Source organism: Ictidomys tridecemlineatus, chromosome 12 (assembly GCF_052094955.1).
Source record: "Ictidomys tridecemlineatus isolate mIctTri1 chromosome 12, mIctTri1.hap1, whole genome shotgun sequence".
NCBI classification, from domain to species: Eukaryota; Metazoa; Chordata; class Mammalia; order Rodentia; family Sciuridae; genus Ictidomys; species Ictidomys tridecemlineatus.
The window spans coordinates 62,010,382-62,036,600 of record NC_135488.1 but is presented as its reverse complement, the minus strand read 5'-3'; the positions used below and the strand labels follow the sequence as shown (position 1 = coordinate 62,036,600).

Sequence of the window (26,219 nt, the reverse complement as noted above, 5' to 3'; positions counted from 1 at the left end):
TTAAGAAAGCACTGACTACAAGATAGGTGTCATTGCTCTTTGATAGAGTAGATGGATGCTTTTATTAACCCAATTTTACAGATAAAGGAGGGGCACAGAAAAGTTGAGTGATGTAGGCAAGATCCCACAGTGATATACAACAGAATCAGAAACTGAATCCAAGAAATCTAACTCCAGATTACTGGCTACACTCTTAATTACTACATTCCAGTTAAATCTAGATAATAAAGAGGGATAAAAAGAGATTTTTTTTAATGTCTTTTTTGTTTTTGCTTCATTGTGATGCTTGGGATAAGACCCAGGGCCTCATGCATGCTAGGCAAGCACTATCAAAGATGTTAAATAACAGAATTTCTCCATCTACCTAGAGGAACAATACGTAATATATCCTCTTCCTCCTCATTCTCCACTGTAGTGATTACAACTAACTTCATTTTTTTCGGAAGTTGCTAGAGAAACATGAAGTACGTTTCAGGGCTCAGGAGGAAACAATCAAAGCAGATATTTGGGCTTGGTGGGGCTATAATAGGCACAAAAGTTTCCATTCAGATAAGTGCGTCAAATCAGGAAACTCCTTTGTCCTCTGTTTAAAAAAAAAAAAAAAAATGGCACTTAAGAAATAAACCCTACAAAGAACAGCAGCAGTTTCCACTGAAGTATAGAAACAAAATATTAGCATCTCTACCTATATCTTAAACTCATCCTTTTAAATTTCTATTTTCGTGTGTATGTTTGATAACACACATAAATATTTTAGTAACTGCTTGCAATTTTATAACACACTTAAAAAAGGTGAATGCACTATTACCAATAAGAATACATGGCAAAAAAGTTTAGAAATAAGTAACAATTTGTATGTCTGTGTGTGTGTGTGTTTCTGTGTATGTAAGCACACACTAGGGATTGAATCTAGGGCCTCTTGACATGTTCTCTAGCACCTACAGATCTTCCTTTACACACTAAAATTTCAGGATATTTTTGGTCCATTGGTCACCATTGGTCACCAGATGATTCCTAAAGCACTATGTTGACTGTCTCTACTCTACAATAAAGGCCCTTTTCAGGAACTTTCAACAAAATGTGAGAAAGGCAAATAATGCAGTCTTCATTCGAGAAGGCACCTTCTGTAGCATGAATATAAAGGGATGTCTGGAGCAATCCTGTGAGGCTCACCAAAAGTAAATACTCTTATCAGCACCGCATAGAATTTTCAAGGATTAGAGTTACAGACTCCATGCCAGAACTATCAGAACTCTTTTTGCTCCAAGAAGAGTCATTGTCTATCTTAGAGAAAACCTGTTCTTCTATACAAAGGATAGAGTTACTATTTTTAAAACTATTTCACTTTACAGGCAAACTTTGACACTTTCAATGGAAGTATTAATTCATAATACCTTTCCAGAGGGGAATCTGGCAATATGCATCAAAATTTGAAATGTACCTCCTTTGACCCAGCAATACCATTTCTTGAAATTCCTAAGATGATTAAACATATGTACAAAGATATAAGAATTGGTAACCATTTAAAAGCTGGAAACAATCTGTTTATCATTATCACTGGTTAAATAAATTGTGAAATACTATATTTGATATATATCATGTCTATTGCATATTATTAAATTTTAAAAGTACATTATAAAATAACAGATATAAATGAAGTCATTCCAAATGAGATTATAAATTTGTATAAATACACAGAAAAACATGAGGAATCATATTTACCAAATTTACTACATATTAATGTTTTAAGTGATTTTTAGTTTTACCTTTTTCTGCATGATCTAAATTTTTTATTATACTCTTATATTCAAAATCAGAAAGAAAAAAATTCCTTTTCATCTTGGCGGGTAAGGAAGACTCTAATAGCTTTTTCAAAGAACTAAACCTACTTCCCTTTCATGCTAGATGCTACTCAGTAAAGATTTTAAAGTTCATGCTAGGGCAGTAGTTCTCAAAATGTGGTACCCAAATCAACAGCACATGTATTACTTGAAACTACACAGAAATGCAAATTCTGTGACTTCACCTCAAGCCTACTAAATAAGAAAATCTAAGGGTAAAGCCCAACAATCTGTATGAACAGACTGGAAATGACACAGAGACAATCAAGTTTGAAAACCATTTTTAAGATAAATTCAAAATCTTGTAACTGGGCTGGGGTTGTGGCACAATAGTAAAGCGCTTGCCTAGCATGTGTGAAGCACTGGGTTTGATCCTCAGCACCACATTAAAAAAATAAAATAAATTTTAAAAAGTTATTTAAAAAAAAAATCTTTTAAAAAAGTGTTGCCAGGCACCATGGCACACACCTGTAATCCCAGCAGCTTGGGAGGCTGAGGCAGAGGATCACAAGTTCAAGACTAGCCTCAGCAATTTAGTGAGGCCCTAAGCAACTTAGTGAAACTCTATCTAAAAATAAAAAATAAAAAAGGGCCAGGAATGTGACTTTTGGTTAAGCACCCCTGGGTTCAATCTCTGGTATCAAAAAGTACTAAAGGCCAATTTAAACTCCTCTTGGTATTGACATATCAATAAAAGCTAAACAAATATAGGTAATATCCCCTCCAGTGGCTTCTGCTTACTGATAAATGTGGGGTGATAAAGACCACAAGCATATTCAAAATATCAGAAATGAAACAGCAACATAGTCCGCCTGCACTATGACAAAACTTGATGCAAAAATAATAAATAAAATTTCCAAATCTAATTATAAAGACAACTTCTCTAGATAATACATGATAATAAAAGCCTACAATGCTACCCAGGGCAACTTTCTGGAAACACTGAGCAATAACAAATGAACTTGGAATCCCAGCTGACCACACAATGACAGAATTGCCTCTGAGTAATACTCAAATCTCCAGCCAAAATGTGAGGTTTATTCAACATACAATGGAGCTATTAAACAAATTCAAGCATTGTCATCTCAACATGGCAAGAACATCCTTATTAAGGCTTCCAAATTGCTAAATTGTGAACAAACTTAACACATGAAATACTAAAAGTTCAAAACACTTTCAGAGCAAATTCACTTAAGACCTTATTTCCCCAGGGAAGGAAAAAAAAAAAAATGCTGTCAGTATTACAAAACATATGGAAGACGTTTTTTTTAACCCACAGGAAAAGAAGGTAAATAAGTAGTGTTTTTAAATTTATTACATCTATAAATTCAACTTTACAGAGTTCTTTTTTTTTTCAGGGGGAGGGGTGCTTGACTAGGGATTGAACACAGTAGCACCTTACTACTAAGCTACATTCCCCAAATACAAATTAATAGGAAGTCTAGTAGACAAGTACAGGGTGGGAGGGAAAAGAGGGAATCACAAATTAAAATCAATTTCTATACATGTATATCAGGATGAACCCAAGCACTATATATAACCATAAAGTTCTATTTAAAAAAAAAAAAAAAAACAAGATATATTCCCTAGCTCTTTTTATTTTTTGTCTTAAGACAAGGTCTCACTGAGTTCCTTAGGGTCTCACTAAGTTGTTGAGGCTGGCCTTAAACTTGCAATCCTCCTGCCTCGGCCTCCCAAGTAGATAGAATTACAGGCATGCACCACCTAGACATGAAGAGTTCTCATTTGACATTTTTTAAAGAAACATTCAAACCGGCCATGATGGCACACACCTATAATACCAGCAACTCAGAAAGCAGAGGCAGGAAGATGGAAAGTTCAAGGCCATACAGAATGGGAGAAAATCTTTGCAACCTGCACCCCAGACAGAGCATTCATATATGTTCCAGAGGATATACGAAAAACTCAAAAAACTTAAACACCTGGTTGTGGCTAATCGGTAGAGCACACCCCTAGTACATGTGAGGCCCTGGGTTTGATCCTTAGCACCACATAAAAATAAATAAATAAAGGTATTGTGTCCAACTACAACTAAAAAAAAATTTGATCCAGTTATCCCACCCCTCGGTGTATATCCAATAGATGAATGGATAAAGAAAATGTGGTATATATACATGATGGAATATTACTCAGCCCTAAAGAAGAATGAAATTAAGGCATTTGCCAGTAAATGGATGGAACTGGAAACTATCATGCTAAGTGAAATAAGCCAATCCCCCAAAACCAAAGGTTCAATGTTCTCTCTGAAATGCAGATGCTGACTCACAATGGGGGGGCGGGTACTCACCAGATTGAAAATGGTGGAGTGAGGGGAAGGAAGGAGGGATGGGAATAGAAGACACAGTAGAATGAATTGGACATAAATTTTCAATGCTTATTTCCAATGTAACCCTACATCAAGTACAACCACAAAAATGGGAAGTTACATTCCATATATATATGATATTTCAAAATACATTCTACTGTCCTATATAACTAAAAATAACAAATAAAAATAATTAAGAAAAAGAAGGTTCAGGGCCAGCTTCAGCAATTTAGAGAGGCCCTAAGCTACTGAGACCCTGTCTCAAATTTTTTTTAAAAAATGTTTTAAAAGGGCTGGGAATGTACCTCAGTGGTTAAACACTTCTTGTTAAATCCCCCCTCCCCAAAGGAAAAAAAAGAAGGAAAAGAAACATGAGTACTTTTAAATGGGGTTTCTATATGTCCCCTGGTACCATTTCCCACTTCAAGATGCTTGACTGCAATCTGTTTGCAACTCTCCTAATGAATATAGAAATCTACATTGTCTAAGCTACAAATGTCACCACCTTAGACATGGTGCAGCCATGCACTACATAATCTGCACAATCATACACAGCCACCATATTGAATTGAGCAGCAACTTGGGAGGCAGGAGGATCAAAAGTTCCGAGACCAGCCTGGGCAACTTAGCAAGATTCTGACTCAAAATAAAACAATAAAAACATCTGGGGATGTTGCTGAGTGGTAGAATACCCTGGATTCAATCACCAGTACCACTAATAAATCGGAATTAACCTGGTGCTAAGGTAATAGTTCAGTTGTAGAGTCCTTGTTTAGCAGGTTCAAGGCCCTGCATTCAGTCCCAGCACCACAAAAAAAAAAAAGGAAAAGAAAAGAAAAAAAGAAAGAATTAACCTAACATTGACCACATTTGAACCTCCAAACTTATTTTTCTTGTTTTCTGAATACTGGGACACTTTATTACTGAGCTCCATCCCCAGTTTTCCTTATTTTTGATTTTGAAACAGAGTGTTATCAAGTTGCCCAGTCTAGCCTTGTTCTTGGGATCCTCCTGCCTCAGCCTCTTGAATAGCTGGGATTATAGGCGTGCTCCACCACGCCCAGTTGTATTAGAAATCTCTAAGATTTGATTACACAGTTTACAGAGGTTAGGCGGACAGCAGCCTTCTGGTATGTACATAACCTATACCCTAATATTTACAAGTAACTAGTGATAAAGCAATACAGCTCTTGGGGTTTCAGCTTCAAGCTGATTGAGAACAGTAGGCTGTCCTCTGACCCTTGGCTTTTCATCAAAAAGAATGATGTGGCTTTAACTATGGACTCTACAATACAGGAAAGCAAAACAAGATGGAGAATTTGCTGCAGACTCATTCTCTTCAAATGTTTCTGAGTGAACTTCATTTTCATCCACTTGTTTAGTTAAAAGGTCTGACTGCCCATTTTTATGTTATATCTTTGACAACAGAAATATTACATTAGACAAAGCTTCCTAGAGCTATGAGTAAATAAGTAGTCTGCTTATTAGTAAACTAATATTTTAATGACAATATATTGTTTTAAATAAAAATTGTCTCTAAAAATTTATTTAATGAACCAAACCTAATGGTACAAAATCATAGCACCAGAAATATATTTACAGAAAATGCTCATATTTCTACTCAGGTATGCAGCAACCTAGACACTGCATCCCTTGTCCCTTTCATTTCTCTTTCATTTACACTCCTAAGTGCTATACCAGTCAGGTCAGTGTCCCACGTCTACAGCTACTTGTGAGGCTGATCCAGGATGATCTCCAGTTTGAGGCCAGAGTGGGCAACTTAGCAAAACCCCGTCTCAAATTTTTTAAAAAGGAGGGTGGAGAGCCTGAGGATGTAGCTCAGCGCTTACCATGTTCAATTCCCAGGACTGGGAGGTTGGGGAGGAAGAAGGTATACCAATGGCATCTCTATGTGATTGGCCTTCGACCATCAGCTAAGGAAAACTGAAATGAAGGCAATTCCAGTCTTTCCAGTAAATTGTTGCAAAAAAAAATGAAAATCTTCCAGGACTCTGCCTCAACTATCTTGAGAAATTGCTATCTTGTCCATGTATCCTTCTATCAACAAACTATAAAAACAAATTTTAAATACCAGCTATTCAGGAGGCTGAGGCAGGAAAATGGCAAATTCAAGGGCAGCCTGGGCAACTTAGCAAGACCCAGTCTCAAAATAAAATTTTAAAAAGGGGAGTTGGGGGTGTAATTCAGTGGCAAAGTGCCTGCCTACTATGCGCAAGACCAAGGGTTCAATCCCCAGTACTTGCAAAAAGTAAAAAAAATTTTTAAAGGGCTAGGGATATAGCTCAGAGGTAGAGCACCTGCCTAAAGAAAGAAAAAAATAAACTGATTTTAAAAAAAAAGATAGAGTGAGAGAGGGAGAGAGAGAGAGAGAATCTTAATATTTATTTTTTAGTTCTCGGCAGACACAACATCTTTGTTTGTATGTGGTGCTAAGGATCGAACCCGGGCCGCACGCATGCCAGGCGAGTACACTACCGCTTGAGCCACATCCCCAGCCCAATAAACTGATTTTAAACAAGATATGAGTTGTCCTCCCAGTACATAATTTGTCAAAGACTGACGGAGGAAAACTTAAATTCTTCAGCAAGTTTATATAGTAACATAGGAAATAATAATGAAAAGATGACACCTGGGATTTTTTTTTTCTTTTTTAGAATTAAGTTATAGTAAAATTATTTTTTGAGTGGGAAGGTACTGGGGATTGAATCCAAGGGTGCTCTACCACTGAGCTACATCCCCAGCCCTTTTTTAAATTTTGTTTTGAGATAGAGTCTTGCTAAGTTGCCCAGTCTGGCCTCAAACTTGGGATCATTCTGAGTCGGCCTCATGAGTAGCTGGGATTACAGATGTGGGACACTGTGACTGGTGGTAAAGTTCTAACATTTTAATAAGCCTGAAACAAGGGCAAATTCTGGGTCATGATGTCCTAAAATGAATTTGATAGTCAAGGTGATGATAGTTTAAATCTGATCCTCTGGAGACTAAGTTTTCCCAGTTGTATAAATTGGCAGAAACTTATTATATTAAAACAGACCATTTTCTTTCTTTTTTATTTTGATGGTGATAATTTTTAATTTTTCCTCACTTTATTAAAGTAAAACTGACAAAATTTGCTCCAATTTACACTGCACTTGTTTTGATACATATAAACCTTATGAAATTATTAAATCAAGGTGACATATCCATTACCTCACATATTGTTTTTTATTTGTGAGAACATTTACAATCTACTCTCTTATAATTTTCAAGTATACTTTATTATCATTAACTATAGTCATGTTGTAAAATAGACCTCTAAGACATATTTATCCTAACTAAACTTTGTACCCTTTGACCAACATCTTCATTTCCTTCTCCCTCAGCCTCTGCAACCACCATTCTGCCCTCTGCTTCTTTGAGTTCATCTTTTCTTGGGGGGGAGGGGGCACCAGTGGTACTGAAGATGAACCCAGGAGCACTTAACCACTGAGCTACATCCTCAGCCCCTTTTATATTTTATTTTGAAACAGGGTCTCCCTGTGTTGCTTAGCGCCTTGCTAAATGCTGAGGCTGGCATTGCATTTGAGATCCTCCTTCCTCAGCCTCCAGAGCCACTAGGATTACAGGGGTTTGCCACCACGCCCACTGAGTTCAACTTTATTAGAATCCACATGTTAGATCATGTAGTATTTGTCTTTCTGTTCCCGGCTTATTTCACTCAGCATAATGTCCTGAAGGTTCATTAATGTAGTCACAAATGACAGGATTATCTTCTTTTTAAGTCAGACTAGTATTCCATAATGTGTGTGCATGCATGCATGTATATGTGTGTACTTTTCCTTATAGATTCATCTGTTAACTGGTTACTTAGGTTGATTTCATATCTTGGCTATTGTGAATAATGCTGCAATGAACATGGGCATGCAGATATCTCATGTCCTTGAATATGGGTATGAACATGGGCATGCAGATTTCTCAAGGATACACACCCAGAAGTGGAATTGCTAGGTCAGAAGGTAGTTCTATTTATACTATTTTGAGGAATCTCCATACTGTTTTCTATAATAGCTGTGTCAATTTACATTTCCACCAGCAGTGTACAAGTCTTCCCTTTTCTCCATATTCTTGCCTTTTTTTTTTTTAACCCATGGACTGCTTTACCACTGAGCTACATCTCCAGCCCGCCTTATTTTTTGAGACAGGGTCTCCCTAAATTGCCCAAACTGCCTTTGAAGTTATGATCCTCTAGCCTCAGTCTCTGGAGTTGCTGGGATTACAGGCCTATGCCACCACACCCAGCAAATTTTGTCTTTTTGATAATAATCACTTAACTGATATGATATCTCATTGTAGTTGATTGCATTTCTCTAATAATTAGTGATGCTGAGATTTTTTTTCATGTGTCTGTTAAAAAGAGGCCACTTTAGGATTAAATATGGGCCACACAGGGCTGGGGTTGTGGCTCAGTGGTAGAGCACTCACCTAGCATGTGGAGGCCCTGGGTTCGATCCTCAGCACCACATAAAAATAAATAAAATAAAGGTATTGTGTTCAACTACTTCTAAAAAACTAAATTGGTCACACATGCCAATACTGTCAAACTAATTTGAAAGTTCAAGATAGGCTGAGGAAGGAGGATCTCAAATGCGATGCCAGACTCAGCAATTTAGCAAGGTGCTAAGCAACACAGGGAGACCCTGTCTCAAAATAAAATATAAAAAGGGCTGAGGATGTAGCACAGTGGTTAAGTGCTCCTGGGTTCCATCTTCAGTATCACAGTCCCCCCGCCCCCCAAAAAGTTGATATGTAGTAGTAGAGTGTTTGCTTAGCACATGCGGAATCTGTTTTCAGTCCCCAGTACAGCAAAAAAGAAAAAGTATAGAGCCCAGCACAGTGGCACTCCCTGTAATCCCAGGAAATCAGGAGGCTGAGGTAAAAGATCGCATATTGGAGGTCAGCCTCAGCAATTTAGGGAGGCCCTAAGCAACTTAGCAAGACCCTGTCTCAAAACAAATATTCAAAATGGGTTGAGGATGTAGCTCAGTGGTAAAGCACTGCTGGGCTCAATCACTAATAAAAAAAAAAATCCAGCTAAATAAAGCCCTTAGAAAGATTTTCTTCAGAAGTATTCAAGAACCACTTTGCCAATTACCTACTCCAAAAGATTGTTCTTTTCTGATTTCAGAGTAGAGCTAAGCCATTATCTCAAAGAACAACATTTTGCCTTATCTTCAATAAATGCAGCACTTTATTAAATAATGCATTACAATTGTATGCTGGAATCCTCAATAATTGCAACCCAGGGCTTCTCCAATTAACATTATGCAAGGAGCTGGCAAATTTGAGGCATGGCTTATTCTAATACTGATCATAAGAAATAATTAGAGAGACAGAATTAGAGATAGCTAATTAAAAATCTACCCAATATCAAGACTTAAATATAGCTACAGTAATCAAGATTGTGGTATTGGCAGAAAGATAGGCATACAGATAATGGAAATGTGTGAATTCAGAAATAAACATATACAAATATGCCCAAGCTATTGGGGGGGAGGGGCAGCGGTACCAAGGATTGAACCCAGGGGCACTTTACCAGTGAGCTATCTCCCCAGCCCTTTTTATTTCTCATTTTGAGACAGAGTTTCCCTAAGTTGCTGAGGAGGGACTTGAATTTGGGATCCTCCTGCCTCAGCCTCCTGAGTCACTGGGATTATAGGTGTATGCCTCCATGCCCAGCCCAAATAGTTTTTGACAAAGGTGCAAAAGCAATTCAGTGGACTAAAGATAGCCTTTTCAACGATTAGTGCTAGAGTAATTAGATAGTTACAGGCGAAACAAAACAAAATAAAAAAACTTCAACCTAGTCTCACATTTTATATAAATATTATATTACAAAAATCACAGCTCTACATTTTAGTAAAACTATAAAACTTTTAAAGAAAAAGACATAGGAGATTTTAGATCTATAAAGCACCTTCTTAAAAAGATTAGACGACAAGCTACAGAGTGGGAGAAAAAACTTACAAACAACATATCCAAGACAATTCTCAAAATGTAACAATTTTTTAAAAATCCAATTAGAAAACAGACAAAAGACATAAAGAAACAGAGCTGGGGTTGTAGCTCAATGACAGAGCAGGCTCTGGGTTCAATCCCCTGCATCAAAAAAAAAAAAAGGACAGGAAGAGACAAATCTTCAAAAAGGAAAAAGGAAATACAACAGATGTAGCCTAATGATACAACACCTGCTTAGCCAGCACAAGGCCCTAGATTTGATCCCCATCACCATCAATATAGATAGATAGATAGATAGATAGATAGATAGATAGATAGATAGATAGATAGATATAGAATGTGAAAAGATGCTAAACATTATTAACAATTAGGGAAATGTAAATTAAAACTACAATGACATATTACTACACTTATATTAGAATGACAAAACTTTTTAAAAGTCACAACAACATTGACAAGGGTGTCAAGAAATTTAAACCCTCATGCATTGTTTACTGAAATATAAAATGGTACATCCACTTTGAAAAATAAGTTTGTCAGTTCATCAAAATATAAGACAGAGTTACCATATACCCAGGGATTCAACTCCTATATAAACATACAAAAAGAACTAAATTCATAATATTCACACAAAGTCCTGTACCCAAATGTTTATGGAAGCTTTATTTGTAATAACTCAAAACTGGAAACAACCAAGATGTCTACAATGGATAAATGATTAAACAAGCCATACTACAGAGAACTACTCAGCAATAAAAATGAATCTGGATGACTCTCCAGAGAATTATGCTGAGTGGAACATCCTAACCTCAAAAGGTTACATAATGTATATGGTTCCATAAATGCAACTTTCCTTGAAAAAAATTATAGAAATACAGAAACAGATTAGGATTTGTTAGAGTTCAAAGAGGGGACAAGCTACTCAGGAGGCTAAAGCAAGGAAGATCAGAAGTTTGAGGCCAGACTGGGCAACTAGCAAAGTAAAATAAAACCAGCTGGGGTTGTAGCTAGGTGGTGGAGTGTTTGACTAGCAAGTGCAAGGTCCTGCAGGGGGCAGAAAAAGAGAAGGTGCTGGAGCTTTAACAAAACATCATAAGTGCTCCTTGTGCTGATGGAAACGTTCTGTATTTTGACTGCCAAGGTACAATGTCAATATCTTGGCCCTGATATTGTACTATAGTTCTGGGGAAACTGTGTAAAGAATACAGGGAATTTCTGTATTATTTCTTACAAATGCATGTTAATTTTTAATAATTTCAAAATTAGAAGTTTTGTTTGTTGCTTTCTGGTTTGGGAGTTTTTGTCCTTTTTTTTTTTTTGTACCAGGATTGAACTCAGGGGCGCTTAACCACTGAGCCACATCCACTTTTAATATTTTATTTAGAGACGGTCTCACTAATTTGCTTAAGGCTTTGATAAATTGTTGAGGCTAGCTTTGAACTCACAATCCTTCTGCCTCAGCCTCTGGGGTTACAGGAGTGCACCACCACACCTGGCTCAAAATGCCCTTAATGACCCATTTTTCTTTGGATTTCAAGAGCTTTTCTTAGGGGCTGGAGATACAGCTCAGTTGATAGAGTGCTTGCCTCACATGCACAAGTCCCTGGGTTCAATCCCCAGCACCCAAAAAAACAAAAAGAAAAGAATGATCAAGAGCTCTTCTCATGTCACTTTCCTCTTTTGCTACACCAATGCCTAAAGATCTTCATTAAACAGCTCTTTCTTACAAATGTTAAGGAACTTCTTTACCTCATTTTGAAGAAAAAAAAAATTCCAAATTTTTTCCTTTTTTAACAATGTGTTCCATAAACGTATCTTTCCTCAAATCAAACTCTATATCAATTTATTCATGGTATAAACTCAGTCAAACCTATTTTTTATTCATATATATTGCTTGATAAGATCACATTTCATATCAGTAACCTTTGTAATTGTATTGTTTATTGCACCAGAGCTTCCCCAGGAAATGAAAATGGGTTGCATTTTGATGATTCTTGCTTATTTAGATGTTTCACTAGACAATGTGTGTTTTTAAACTACAGGAAGTACAAGGGAGAGCACAAATGAAAGGGGAAAAGCAAAGACACAATTTGCAAAGGAAAAAACATAAAGAAGCAAATTTTAAACCAGATGCAGTGGTGCACATCTGGAGTCCCAGCTATTCAGGAGGCTAAGGCAGGAGTATCACAATTTCAAAGCCAGCCTGGGCACATTCGTGATATCCTATGTCAAATTTTTTAAAATTAAGAAAAAAGAGGAAAAGGAGGAGAAAGAGGAAGAGGAGATGAAGGACTGGAAATGTAGGTCAGAGGTAGAATGCTTCTAAGTTCACTCCAGAAGAAGGAGGAGAAGGGAGAGAGGAGGAGGAGGAAGAAAGTTTTAAAAATAAAGATATTGAGAACAAAGGGAAAAAAGAGACTTGGCTGGGATATGCAATAAGATGTCAATATCATAGTACCAAAATCATGCTTGAGTCAGAATTTGTCATGTTCCAGGTCAAGAAATACAAGGCTAAGACAGAAAAACTGTCTTCTTCTACAACTGTGATATCAGAGAATAAGTAAAACAAGAGAGCCAATATTTTAATGCAAATCATCATTTTTGGCAACTAGCCTTCATTATTTACCTAACATACAATAGAACATTATATAGAGCTCTAAACACTGGAAGCATCTAAATACTCTGATACAGTATTCTAAAAGAAGTTTGTTTTTGCTTTTATCTAATGATTAATCTGATTATCAAGCCACAGTAGTAAATGAAGATAAAATCACTACAGAGTAAGAGGCATGTTAATGGGACCATCTCCAAGACTGAATGGCAGGTAGGTGTTTTGAGAGTCCCATTCCATATATGACATTACAAATCACATTAAGGTAATATGATTGGTTGCACTGTGATAGTTCTTGCTAGCTTAGATGTTTCACTGGGTGATGTGTATTTTAAAGCTTTAAATTACAGTTATACAAATATATATGTTTATATTTATTTTATCATTTTGCTCTTGGAAGTTAACATATCTCAATTTTTAAAAAAAAAAATTATCTGGCTCCCAAAATCCCAGGTAAATAACTAACTTAATAAGGCTTACATTTCTACTCAGCATATTTTCCAATTTAAACAACTTAAAGCAGAACATCTATGATTACTTTATTGGTTAGCAATGTCCCAAGTGGTAAAGGTGAATTGACTTTACCTTCAAATTAAAGAGTGTTCCAAACATAATTATTATGGCCTTTATTTCTGTGCTAGATAAAATACACCCAAAATCATTTCTAGAAAAGGATCTTAGCCCTATCCTTGGTGCTATTTCACACTCTACTTCTTTGAGGCCTAAAGTAGTTTATTCAGGATCTTCAACTTTCATAAGATATTAATCCTACCCATAGCTGGTTTACTTTTAAAGCATGTATCATCTATACACAGAGCAAGAACATAGGCAAGTGACATACTCAGGAAAAAAAAAGGTAGGAAAAAATATAACCTTGAATTTACTAATATTCAATACTCAGCAAAAATCTTAACTACTTATGAAGAATTAACTCACATACATATATTGCACACACTCTCTCAGATTAGAAATCACAGATTCTGAACACATATGCATTTTACAAGAAAATAATCTACTGCTTTCATATAAATCTCAAAGTGATCAATGACCCCAAAAGCGGGTGGGGAAAGTACATACTCAACTTCTACTGTAGGTATAAAATCTATACCTTGATTACGCCAAAAGCAACAGAGAACTGCATTCCTGGACAACTTTATTTTGGCTCCTGCCAAAATTTTATTTTATTTTATTTTTTAGTTGTAGATGGACAGCATGCCTTTATTTTATTTTTTTAATGTGGTGCTAAGGATTGAACCCAGTGCCTCACACATGCCAGGCAAGCGCTCAACCACTGAGCTACAGCTATAGCCCCAAAGAACTGCTTTTATTAAATTGTACACTGATTATGCTAATGCTTTCACTAAAGCAAAGAAACAGACCATCACATATTGCTGCATTTACCATACTGAAATGCAGTCACATACCAGGGTCACCTTTGTCAAGAAACATGGAAAAAACAATTTTCTGTTCTTAAATTCAAAACCAAGAATAACTGGTGCTCCTCCTAGTAATAATATTTTTTTTAATACTGGAGATTGAATCCAAGGGCATTTAACCACTGAGCCATATCCCCAGCCCTTTTTATTTTTCATTTTGAAACAGGGTCTTGCTAAATTGCTTAGGGCATCACTAAACTGATGGAGCTGGCTTTGAACTTACAATCCTCCTTTCTTGGCCTCCCAAGTCAGTGGGATTATAGGCATGTGCCACCACACTCAGTTACTTTTTAATTTTACAACACCATAATTCAAAGAATAACTGAGTATGCCTTTTTTGGCACTATCTACTGGAAATCCTCAAGACAACTGTACAGACACTCAGATAGGAAGACCCTGACTGCTCTCACTGGACATCATATTTTTCTCCCTATCCTTATTTCCCCTTTGACCCATTTCCTCACTACCTTTAATGTATCTATTATGTGCATGTCTTTAATCATTTAGATTTCTAAAAACCACCTAATTACTTTCTAGAACAAGGCAGGGAAAAAACAGACACAAAGAAAAAGAACCATCATTTTTCTAACCAGAGAAAAGAGACTGAGAATAACTCAAAGGCAAAGTTAGAACGAAATTAATCCCCCAACAAAAAAAAGTAGCCAAAATGTGGTATAAAATGTCAACATGAAATTCCATGCAATTTAAAGGAAAATGTTCAACAGTCTGCAAAGATCAAGAAATGTAAAACATAGTCAATAATATACAACATCAAAAATTTCATTTTTAAAATAGCCAAAACATGGGGCTGTGGCTGTGGCTCAGCGGTAGCGCACTTGCCTGGCATGTGTGAGGCACTGGGTTCAGGTCTCAGCACTGCAAATAAATAAATAAAATAAAGGTCTATCAACAACTAAAAAAAATATATATGTGTGTGTGTGTGTGTGTGTGTGTGTGTGTGTGTGTGTATAATAGCCACAACATTAAAATACTTCAATATTATTGTCTATTTTTTAGCTGAATTAATTTAATTTAAATGTTGGAACAAAATCCTTGCAACACTGGTTTACCTATGAGCAAGCTAACTTTCTTATTTCCTGACAACCCTAGCAGATACTACTGTATCATAACGGTTTTACTTTTCTTTCCAACAGTTATGGTAGACATCTCTAAGAAATAACCTATTAGTTACCTCGGGTCTCAAGTTTAAGTTCAGCTATGTGTGTAACACTGTTTCTACTACTCCCCCTGCCACCCATTATTTTTGCTATGTCCCTCAAGCAAACTTCAAATGTCATCATTGCTCAGCATCTCAAGTCCAACAGATTTCACTGACAAATGACTCACTAATTTTATTACATCAAGTTGCTTATATAGAGAAGCTTAATTCTGATATGAGTAAATAAATTATTACATCACTAGCAAATACTAAGAACTGCACACATGTAAACACTCAAAATATTATTTTCCCTAATGACTTAATCAATATTCACACATATCGTATAAACTAAAGTTCTATGATACATGCCATCTAAAACTCTATAATGCTTCTAAAGCCATTTAAATAATAATCCTTTCCAATAATTTTTATAAGTAAGTCATATACTAATTGTGTTGATTCTAGAAATGATATAAACATATAGATACATGCCATAACATTTTAAAGACTTTATTCAAATGTTGCTATCCCCTGACTGCCTAAGAGTTTTGTGTAAAAAGGACATTATCTAATGACATAACTGTATTCACCAATAAAATCTCCTGATACCAAATTATCACGAATACTGATAATATTTTTATTAATTGTGTCTAAATGCCTCTGTTTATGAATGCCCTTTTATGATTAAAATAATAAAGAAACAGGTTTGAAGCTTTCATTCCTTAAAATACAATGGCTTGTTTTTTCTAGCAATCACAACTCATTTCAGTTTGTGTACTAACAATGCGCTTGGGCAAAGCATAACCATCAAAGGTCCTTTAGGAGTGCTGCAAAAAAAAAAAAATCTAACCTTATAGAAAAATAAGCAAAGAACATGAAATGACAGTACACACACACACACTCACACACACACACACACACACACACACACAGATATACAAAAGGACTTAAACATATGAAGAGATGTTCAGCTTCACACATAATAAGAAAAGTCCACATTAAAAACTACATTGAGTTAAGCATGGTAGCACAGGCCTCTAATCCAGCAGCTTGGGAGGTTGAAGTAAGAGGATTCCAACTTCAAGGACAGCCTCAGCAATTTAGCAAAATGCTAAGGACTTAGGCCCTGTCTCAAAATAAAACATTAAAAAAGGGCTGGAGGCCGGGCATGGTGGTGTATGTCTACAATCCCAGCAGCTCGGGAGGCTGAGACAGAAGGATAGTAAATTTGAGGCCAGCCTCAGCAATTTAGCAAGGACCTCAGCAACTTGAGACCCTGTCTCAAAATAAAAAATTAAAAAGAGCTGGGGGAATGTAGCTGATGGTAAAGCACCCCAGGGTTCAATCCCCAGTGCAAAAAAGGAAAAAAAAATGTTGTTACCATACAGGCAAAAATCCAAACATCTTTGCATCACTGAAGAAGCTTTGAGAGAACTTTGTTGAAAAAAAAAGCCATGAAGAGATGTGCTATCTCACAGACTGCTAAAGAAGGAATAAAATGGTACAACCTCTATAGAAAGTAACATCTACCAAATTACAGACATATTCCATCATTGTACATAGCAGTGATTCCTAGATTCTCACTTGAGGAACCTCTCCTATAGATACAGTATAAATTTAATGATAAATATTCAAGGCATTGCTGCATTATCTCACCCAGTAAAAGATGAAATAACCCAAGGATCCATAAATAAGGAACTAATTGAATAAACCATGGTATATTTACACATTACTATGTAGCTATATAATAAATAAATAAGGAAAATCTCCATATCAATATGGACAAATCTCTAAAATATACTGAGATTTAAACTGCAGAGCTCTGTATGCAGTATACTACTTACTTTGTAACAAATAAAAATAAAAAACAAAAAAAGAGAAACTAAGATCATATAGCATCTGTTTGCATATAAAATTCAATGGAAGAATAAACAACAAATTAATAAAAAAAAAATAGAAGAAATGGGACTAATTATTTTCTCTCCCCTACTTTTTTTTTGGGGGGGGGGATACCAGGAATTGAACCCAGGGGCACTTTACAACTGAGCTACATCCCCATTCCTTTTTTATATTTTTATCTAGAGACAGCATCTTGCTAAGTTGTTTAGGGCTTCGCTATATTACATTTTGACTGATAAAGAGAAAGAGGAACTATACAATTATATGTAATTCCAAAAAATAAAAGTTTCTGATATATTTATCTTATAATAATATTTTTCAGAAGTGATTTGTTTTGTTTTGTTTGCACTGCTAGGGAATGAACCCCAGCCGTGCTAGGCAAGATCTCTACCACTGAGCTACATTCCCGCCCATGTTGGTTTTTTTTTTTAATTTTGAGACAGGGTCTTGATAAGTTAGCCTTGAACCCTGGATTCTCCTGCCTCAATCTCCAAGTAGCTGAAACTACAGATGTGCACCACCATGCCTGGATAATTTTTAGAAGTTTTTTTTCCTCAAAAGCTGGTCATATTTTTGAAAAGTTAATCTGCAAATGTTATCTCCCATATAATTAATAGTTGATGGAACAATATTTTTATTCTTCTATCCCATTTAACAAATATTACTGAGCAACAACTACAAGCCAGGCACTCTTAAGGTTCCTAGGATATAGCAGCAAACAAAAGAAACAAAACCCATTCAGAGTCTAGATGGGAAGATATTAAAAACTAGGTGTATCAGCCAGTAGTAAGTGCTATGAAGAAAAAAAAAAATCCTGCCCACTTGTCCTCTGTCCCACCATCATTAAATGGCACCATCATTCATCTGGTTTCTTAGGCCAAGAGCCTTGGATTCTTTCTGGACTCTCACATTTCTTGAACCCTCAAGTTTAATCTATCATTTTTGACTGTACTTCAAAACATTTTAAATTCAGCTACTTCTCATTATCTCCTTCCCCTTAATGCCTTGTTACATACTGCAACCATCACCTCTTATTAGAGTAAATATCCCTACCCAGGCTACCCTGCTTCCTCCCTTACTTGGTTCTCCACAGAGCAGCCAGAATGTCCATTGTTTAACTGAAGTGACAGCATGTCACTTTCCTGCTCAAAACTCTCCCATACTTTCCCAGACCACTCAGATTAAAATCAAAGTCTCTTCCTTAGCCCATATGATCTGAACCTAACTACTCTCTAGTTATCACCTCCTAACACTATTCTCCTCCTGAGGACCTTGGCACTTACTATGCTCTTTGTATGGAAGGTACTTCCCCAAGAAGTCATAAAGCTTGCACTTCACTCTATCCAGACCTTAACCAACAGGTTGGAACAATAGGACATCCCATGTCAAAGACCTAAACTAGACCTTACCTGTCATTATGTAACACTAATCACTAAACATTATATTAGGTATCTATTCATTTGTTTATTCTGTGTGTGTCCCAGTAGAAAGTAAACTCCAGAAAGACAAGGACTTGTCTATTTTGTTCCCTGCTATACTCCAGAGCCTGGAGTATACATTTATTTTTATTCAATAAATGAATAAATCAATGAATAAATTAGTTCATGAATAATAAAAATAAAAATAGTGTACCGATATTATAAATATAAAAATACAAATATATAAACATAAATATAAAGTAAAATAAAAAGAGCTGGGTTCAATCATTAGTACCACCAAAAAAAATGATATAAGTATATAATATATAACAATATATGAAACTGTATATAACACATTAACTGAAAAGGCAAGGTACACATGCAATAAAGAAATTAAGAAATGCAATAAAATGCATATGAAAAAAGTTAAAAGCAAATTAACAAATATAAGAACTGTCATATGCCAACTTCCCTGATCTGATCATTAAGCAATGTAATTAATACATGGTAAATATATTGAATGTCACTGTCCCCCATAAATGTGTACAGTTACTATGTATCACCTAAAAGTAAAAATATAAGTGAATACATAAAATTGCACAGTGAAAAAAAGATTTGTGAGCCTGGCATGGGGGAGCATGCCCAGCTACTAGGGAAACAAAGGCAGAAGAATCACAAGTTCAGAGCCACTGGAAAAAAAAAAAAAAAAAAAAAGTTTGAGGCCAGCCTGAGCAATGCAAAGAAACTGTGTACTGTGTTTCAAAATAAAAATGGCTAAAGATCTGAAGATGTAGCTGAGTGGCCCAGCACCTGTCCCCTTGCACAAGCCCTTGATACAATTCCCAGTACTAGAAAAACAGGATGTTATAGCATGCCTGTAGTACCAGCAACTCAGGAATCTGAGGCAGGACGATCCAAGTTCAAAACCAGCCTCAGCAATTTTGGCAGACCCTCAGCAATTTAGCAAGACCCTGTTTCAAAATAAAACATAAAAAGGTCTGGGGATATAGCTCAGTGATAAAGTGTCCCTGGGTTAAATCCCTAGTATGAGAAAAAAAAAAATGATAGAACTCAGCAAATCATGTTGGAACAACAGGACATCCCATGTCAAAGACCTAAACTAGAAACCCTTCCTTACATCATACATGAAAACTTGAAATAGATCACAAACCTAAATGTAACAGACAAAAATAATAAGATGTAAGAGCAAACTCTTCATGATCTTTGGTTGAGCAAAAGCTTCCTACATATGACACCAAAAGCATACACAAAAAGTAAATAAAATAAAAATAACCCAGCAATGACTCATGCCTATAATTTCAGAGACTCAGGAGGCTGAGCAGGAGGATCGTCAAGTTCAATGACAACCTCAGAAATTTGGTGAGGCCCTAAGCAACTCAGTAAGACCCAGTCTCAAAAAATGTAAAGGTCTGAGGATGTAACTCAATAGTAAAGTGTCCCTGGATTCAGACCCCAGTACCCTCCCCCAAAGAAAATAATTAAAAACTTGTGCATCAAAAGTTAAATCCGGGGCTGGGGTTGTAGCTCAGCAGTAGAGCGCTTGCCTAGCACATGTAACACACTGGGTTTGATCCTCAGCACCACATAAAAGTAAATAAACAAAATAAGGTGTTTGTCCTTCTACAACCAAAAACTATATAAAAAAAATTTAAATAAGTGCTAGGCATGGTGATGCACACCTATAATCCCAGTGACTCTGAAGGCTGAGGCAGGAGGACAACAAGTTCTAGGCCAGCCTCAGCAACTTAGTGAGGCCCTCAGCAATTTAGTGAGACCCTGTTTCAAAATAAAAAATTAAAAGGTCTGGAAATGTGGCTCAGTGGTAAAATGCTTCGGATTCAATCCCCAATACAAAAAAAAGAAAAAAAGCTGAATTTCCACCAACTGATGAACAAATAAAATGATAGATGCATAGCCATACAATGGAATATTATTCAGCAATAAAAGGAAATGAAGCACTGATACATGCTACCATATGTGTGAACCTTAAAAACATGATGAATTACTTAAAAAGCATATGATTTCATTAATACAAAATGTCGAGATGTCTACAATAGACAAACACATAGAGAAAGAAAGTAAGAACAGGGAGGGAGAGTGGAAACAAAATGAAGAGTAACTATTAAAGGTGTAGATTTCTTTTTGGAATGATGAAAGTGTTCTAAAATTAAATTGTGGTAATTGTTGCACAACTCCCTGAAGACACTAAAAGTCATTTAATTATGTTTTTGTTTGGGGTTTTGTTTTTGTTTTTGTTTTTGTTTTTAAGACAGAGTCTCTCTAACTTTATGAGGTTAGCCTCAAATTTGTGATCCTCCTGTCTCAGCCTCCCCAGTGGCCTATAATAGTAGCTAGGATGCCAGATGTGCACCTAGCTTACTATATGTTTTAAATGATACTTCAGCTGGGTATGGTGGCACATACCTATAATCTCAGAAGGTAGGGAGACTGAGGCAGGAAGATGGCAAGTTCAAAACCAGCTTTAGCAATTTAGTGAGACCCTGTCTCAAAATTATAAAAAGGGCTGGGGGTGTGGCTTAAATGTCCCTGGATTCAATTCCTGCTACCAAAAAATAATAATAATGATAATGATAAATGGATAGGTGGATGATATATGAATTTAATCTCAAAGCTATTTTTTAAATGGCAATGTATTTCGCTGTTTACTTTAGAGCTGGAAAGCAAATCTTAAAATGCAATTAGACTGTGAAACTGCAATTTTAGGGATGAATATACTAATTAAATTTTCTATCAATTTTCTGTTATCCTCTGTTCTTCAGTTCCTCTTCTATTAGAAAAACCTATCTTAGGAGCAGCTAAAAATCTGGTGTCTTAAAAATACTATCTCAAGTGGGGCCCAGCGGTGCATGCTTATAATTCCAGATACTCAGGAGGCTGAGGCAGGAAGATTACAAGTTTGAGGCCTGCCTAGGCAACAAAGCAAAACCTGTTTCAAAGTAAATTAAAAAGAGCTGTGTTCAATCATCAGTACCGCCAAAAAATGAAATAAAAATACTGCCTCTAAGACAGAAAAAGTAAGACTTTTGAAGAGAGATAGAGGAGTTTGACATTTACAGCTGAGGTGTAATTAAGGAAGAAAGTCTACTGCCTGACTTAATCAAACCTGCTTAATGATTATGATGGAGAGATAATGACAATGGAGGTGCATGCAGGGAAGGCTAGAAATCTGAAATATCAAGTCTGTGCATGCTGCTGCCTCTGAATGGGATAAGGGGAAAAAAAGGGTGAGATCATGCTCTGTGAATATGGGCAGAGACAAGCTAAGCTAAAAAGATAGTGGGTACTACTTATAGGAGCTAAAAAGACAGGGGGTACTACTTATAGGATTCAAGTAATTGATAGTAAGATTTAGGGTTATATCTCACAAGGAAGATGAAAGCATAAATGAAAATCTTCTAATAATGATATGCAGTGTCAGAAAAAGCAACTAAAACTGGTAGGATAATGCCATGATTTTTGAACACTGTGGAACACTCTCAAGTTTTGTGTTTGTTTGTTTGTTTTTGTTTTGTTTTTGCCAGTGTCTCCTTAAGGCAAAAGATCCTTTCATTCATATACCTCCACAAAATCCCATTTACAGTGGAAAAATAACTCAGTGATAACAGTAAACAGAATGACATTCTTCCTAATGTCATTCATTCTCCCTAATGAATGACATTTGAATTATATTTCAATAATTTGAACCATAATTCAATAAATTCTTAAAGTCAATATGATGCTAGAAAATCACAGACAAAACTTCAATGGACACAAACATGTATTATCATTTGGTTGAGGGTTAACATAAAAATCATGACAAATTAATAAGACTGATAACAAAGTTTTTATCACATATAACAAGAACAACAGCAACTGGAAACCACAGGCAACAACTCAAGATAATAAGGAATCCTCCCTAAAAACATGGTAATCCCAATTGCTCCAGTGGGAGTTGTGCCAAGCTGCCAACTGCAGCTCAGCAACCAAATTTCTTTACAGAACATTGAAACAGCATCCTCAGTAATTCTAGCAATATTTTATTTTGTGAAAACCAAATAATAATAACCATTAATGATGCACTTAGGGAACTATTAGTAAATAACCTCTTATTTTCCGAAAAATAAAGACTATGAACAGAGAATCATTGACCCTTAAGAGCTTAAGAAATTGAGAAATGAGCTGAATGCAATGGTGTACACCTGGAATCCCAGCGGCTAGGGAAGCTGAGACAGGGAGATCACAATTTCAAAGTCGACCTCAGCAACTTAGTGAGGCCCTAAGCAACTTAGCAAGAACTTGTCACAAAAGATAAAAAGGGCTGGGGATGTGGCTCAGAGGTTAAGAACCTCTGGATTCAATCCCCTGTACCAAAAAAAAAAAAAAAAAAAAAAAGAAGAAGAAGAAGAAAAGAAGAAGAAGAAGAAGGAGGAGGAGGAGGAGGAGGAGGAGGAGGAAATAAGATCACAGCTTGGTTATGATCATAATGCAATGCAAAGTAGACAATTATATGGTAGAATTGGGCCCCAAAAATCGCTTTAAAGGGGCAAAGGCAAACTACTAAGGACGGTTATTTCCAGAGATGGCACTGAGAGAACTAGGCTAAGATTTGCCCGCGGGCCCCCACCCCACAGAAGGAAGCTGTGCTGATCTTCCTTAAAGCACTGTTTCAAAAAGCAACTTTCCCCATGAAAAAGCAGATGGAGAGTAGTAACCCTTTATCGACAGGAGGAGCAGTGACCCAAAACTGGACAAGGAGGATAAGCTAACTATCTACATACTGGATGCAAGGAAATCAAAATGCATCACCTGAAAATACCAGGATGAATTAGTTCCACCGCACCAGTAAACTGAGGGGAAAGGGAAAAGTTCAAAATTAGGCTTAGTGAGTAATTTTCAACAGGAAGTATGGTAGATGGTAATCCCCAAGTGAGGTAGAACAACAGCAAAGAGTCTGTAGGCTAAAGATACAGCTCAGTGGTAGAGCACTAGCCTACTGCGCTGCAAGGCACTGACTGGGTTTAATCTCCAGCACTGCAAAAGAAAGGGGGGGGGAGAGAGAGAGAGAGAGAGAGAGAGAGAGAGAGAGAGAGAGAGAGAGAGAGAAGGAGTCTGGATCCAGACTGAGTAGGAATCTCCAGACCCACCCACTTTACTTTCTCTGTGACCTTGGCCAAGTCACTTAAGCACAATGTCTTAAAAATGAGAGTAAGAATAGCACCTACCTACTAGGATTGTTTTTGTGGTTTAAATAAATCGTGTGTGTGCGGGCGCGTGTGTGTATTTAAATAAGTTGAGGAAGGTCTGAGTTTGCTTTGACATCTCCAAAAAATAAAAATAAAAATGGGGTATACGTGCAAAGTAATGGTACCTGGGTGCGGGTGCCGGATAAATTTTCCTCATCGATAAAAACACCATGAGGCTGCACCTTGGGAAGATCTCAACCTCCTAACAAGGGTTCAAGGAGCACTGGCTCTTCAGGAGAGGAGCACGGGTTGAAAGAAACTTCCTTCCTTCCTTCCAGGGCCTAGGAATTTCAGTGACTCATTTTTTGAGAAGTGGTTGTGATTCTGAGGCAAGAGTTTAATTTCAAGCAAGAGAGAGTGGAGTGAAATGTTGTTTTGTCTGAACAGCAGGACTTAGGGCTAGGACTGGACAGGGTTTGAGTCTGAGGGAGAAGGATGATGTCCCCAGGGAGAAGACCTGCCACCATCTGTCGGGAGATCTCTCGTTCCCCGGCGCTGGGCTTAGCCTCTGAGGGAGTACGAAGGCTGTCCCCGCCCGAAGGAGGCACACACAGCCTACAAAGTAACTGGTCGAGAGGCGCTGGCGACCGGGGAGGGACCCCACGTCGGGGCTGCGCAGGGAGACCCACCTCGCGCAGGATGCAGGTCGCTAGCGGGTCTCTCCAAAGGGAGGGGCTGGCATCGGCCCTACCGGCAGCCGAACCACACACAAATCCAAAGGACCCTGTCCCTGTCCTGCCCGTGCCCGCCCGTCGATGGTCCCGGTACCCGGGGTACCTGAGCGTGGGCCCGATGCAGGCCGTGTCGGTGCTCTCGATCTCTCGCAAGATCCGCTCGTGTTCGGCCGCGGTCTCCAGGCTCTCCGCCTCCGCCATCTTACTCCGCTCCATAGACTGGGGGCGCCCGGCAGTGCGTCCCCTCCTTCAGCACGGGTCACCTTTCGCTCCCTCGCACTAGCTCTCACACCCCAGTCTCCACAGCAGCCCCAGCCTCCGGCAACCCACAGAACGACCCCTCCCTCGGGCTCGGCACGCCCCCTTGCGTCATTACGTCCGACGGCGTCCGCGCAGTGTCCGCGGGGATTTGTAGTTTTCTGGGCAAGGCTGGAGGGTGTTCTGTTCATTTATTCATTGAATCCACAAATACGTGTTGAAAGTCCACTGTAAGCCAGGAAAAATTAGCCACACTGTGTATGCAGTGATGACCAAGTCAAGCAATGGCATTACCCTAGAAATTCTTAACACTTTTGCCACGAAGTGCAAAAGGTCCGATAGCACGCATAGGAAGAAAGATCTAACTAATTGTCTACTGACAGCGATCTTAGAAGGGAACGGGGAAGTGGGGCGAGCTGGAGAATCCAAAACTATGATCCTGGGCAGAATGTGACTGAAAGCCGGTTCAGAGAATCGAGTTCAGCAATCAATTCTGACCTGAAGGCTTCATAGAAACAGGATTTATGTGGCTAAAAAGGTGTGACTGGAAGGTGTGAGGAGCACCCAGCCAACCAGGTGGAATTTAATTCGGAATAAGGTGTAAAGAAGTAGTAGTTGCCCGGAACTATTTAAAAAACAAAAAGTAAAAAAGAATTAAACAGACACTTCTCAAAAGAAGTAAGATGAATGGCTAAAAAGTATGTGAAAAAACGTTCAATCTCTCAAGCAATTGGGGAAATGAAAATCAAAACTACATTGAGATTTCATTTTGTTCTAGTCAGAATGGTAATTATCAATACAAGTAATAATAAATGTTGGTGAAGATGTGGGGGGAAAGGTACACTCATATCGTTGGCAGGACTGCAAATTAGTGCGACCGTTCTGGAAAGCAGTATGTAGATTCCTTAAAAAAAAAAAAAAAAAAAAAAAAAACCTACCATATGAGCCAGCTATTCCACTCCTTGTTACATATCCAAGACTTAAAATCAACATACTACAGGAATGCAGCCACATCACTTTTATAGCAGCACATGTTACAATAGCCAAGCTATGGAGCCAACCTAAATGTCCTTCAACAGATGGATAAAGAAAATGTGGTATATGTACACATTAGAATATTACTCAGCCTAAAGAAGAATGAAATTATGGCTTTTGCCAGTAAATGGATGGAACTGGAGACAATCATGCTAAGTGAAATAAGCCATTCCCAAAAGTCAAAGGAGAAATGTTTTCTCTGATATGTGAAAGCTAATCCAAAATAAAGGGGAAGAAAGAAAATGGGAGAGAAAGGGGGAAAAAGAGGGAGAGGAAACTCCAT

At 37.4% G+C, this 26,219-nt stretch overlaps 1 protein-coding gene across 5 annotated transcripts in view; it reads right to left on the bottom strand.

Moving 5' to 3' along the window:
- Exoc6b (exocyst complex component 6B) overlaps positions 1-25,009 on the bottom strand; it is a 569,814-nt gene extending 544,805 nt beyond the window's left edge. For 4 of the 5 annotated variants that reach the window (XM_078029030.1, XM_078029033.1, XM_040271223.2 and 1 more), the window contains exon 1: positions 24,747-25,009. In XM_078029030.1, the coding sequence (XP_077885156.1) occupies positions 24,747-24,859 (113 nt within the window). In that variant the 5' untranslated portion in view covers positions 24,860-25,009. The remainder of the gene's footprint in view (positions 1-24,746) is intronic. The other variant, XM_005322151.4, reaches the window with a different exon arrangement.
- Between the last annotated feature and the right edge of the window lie 1,210 nt (positions 25,010-26,219).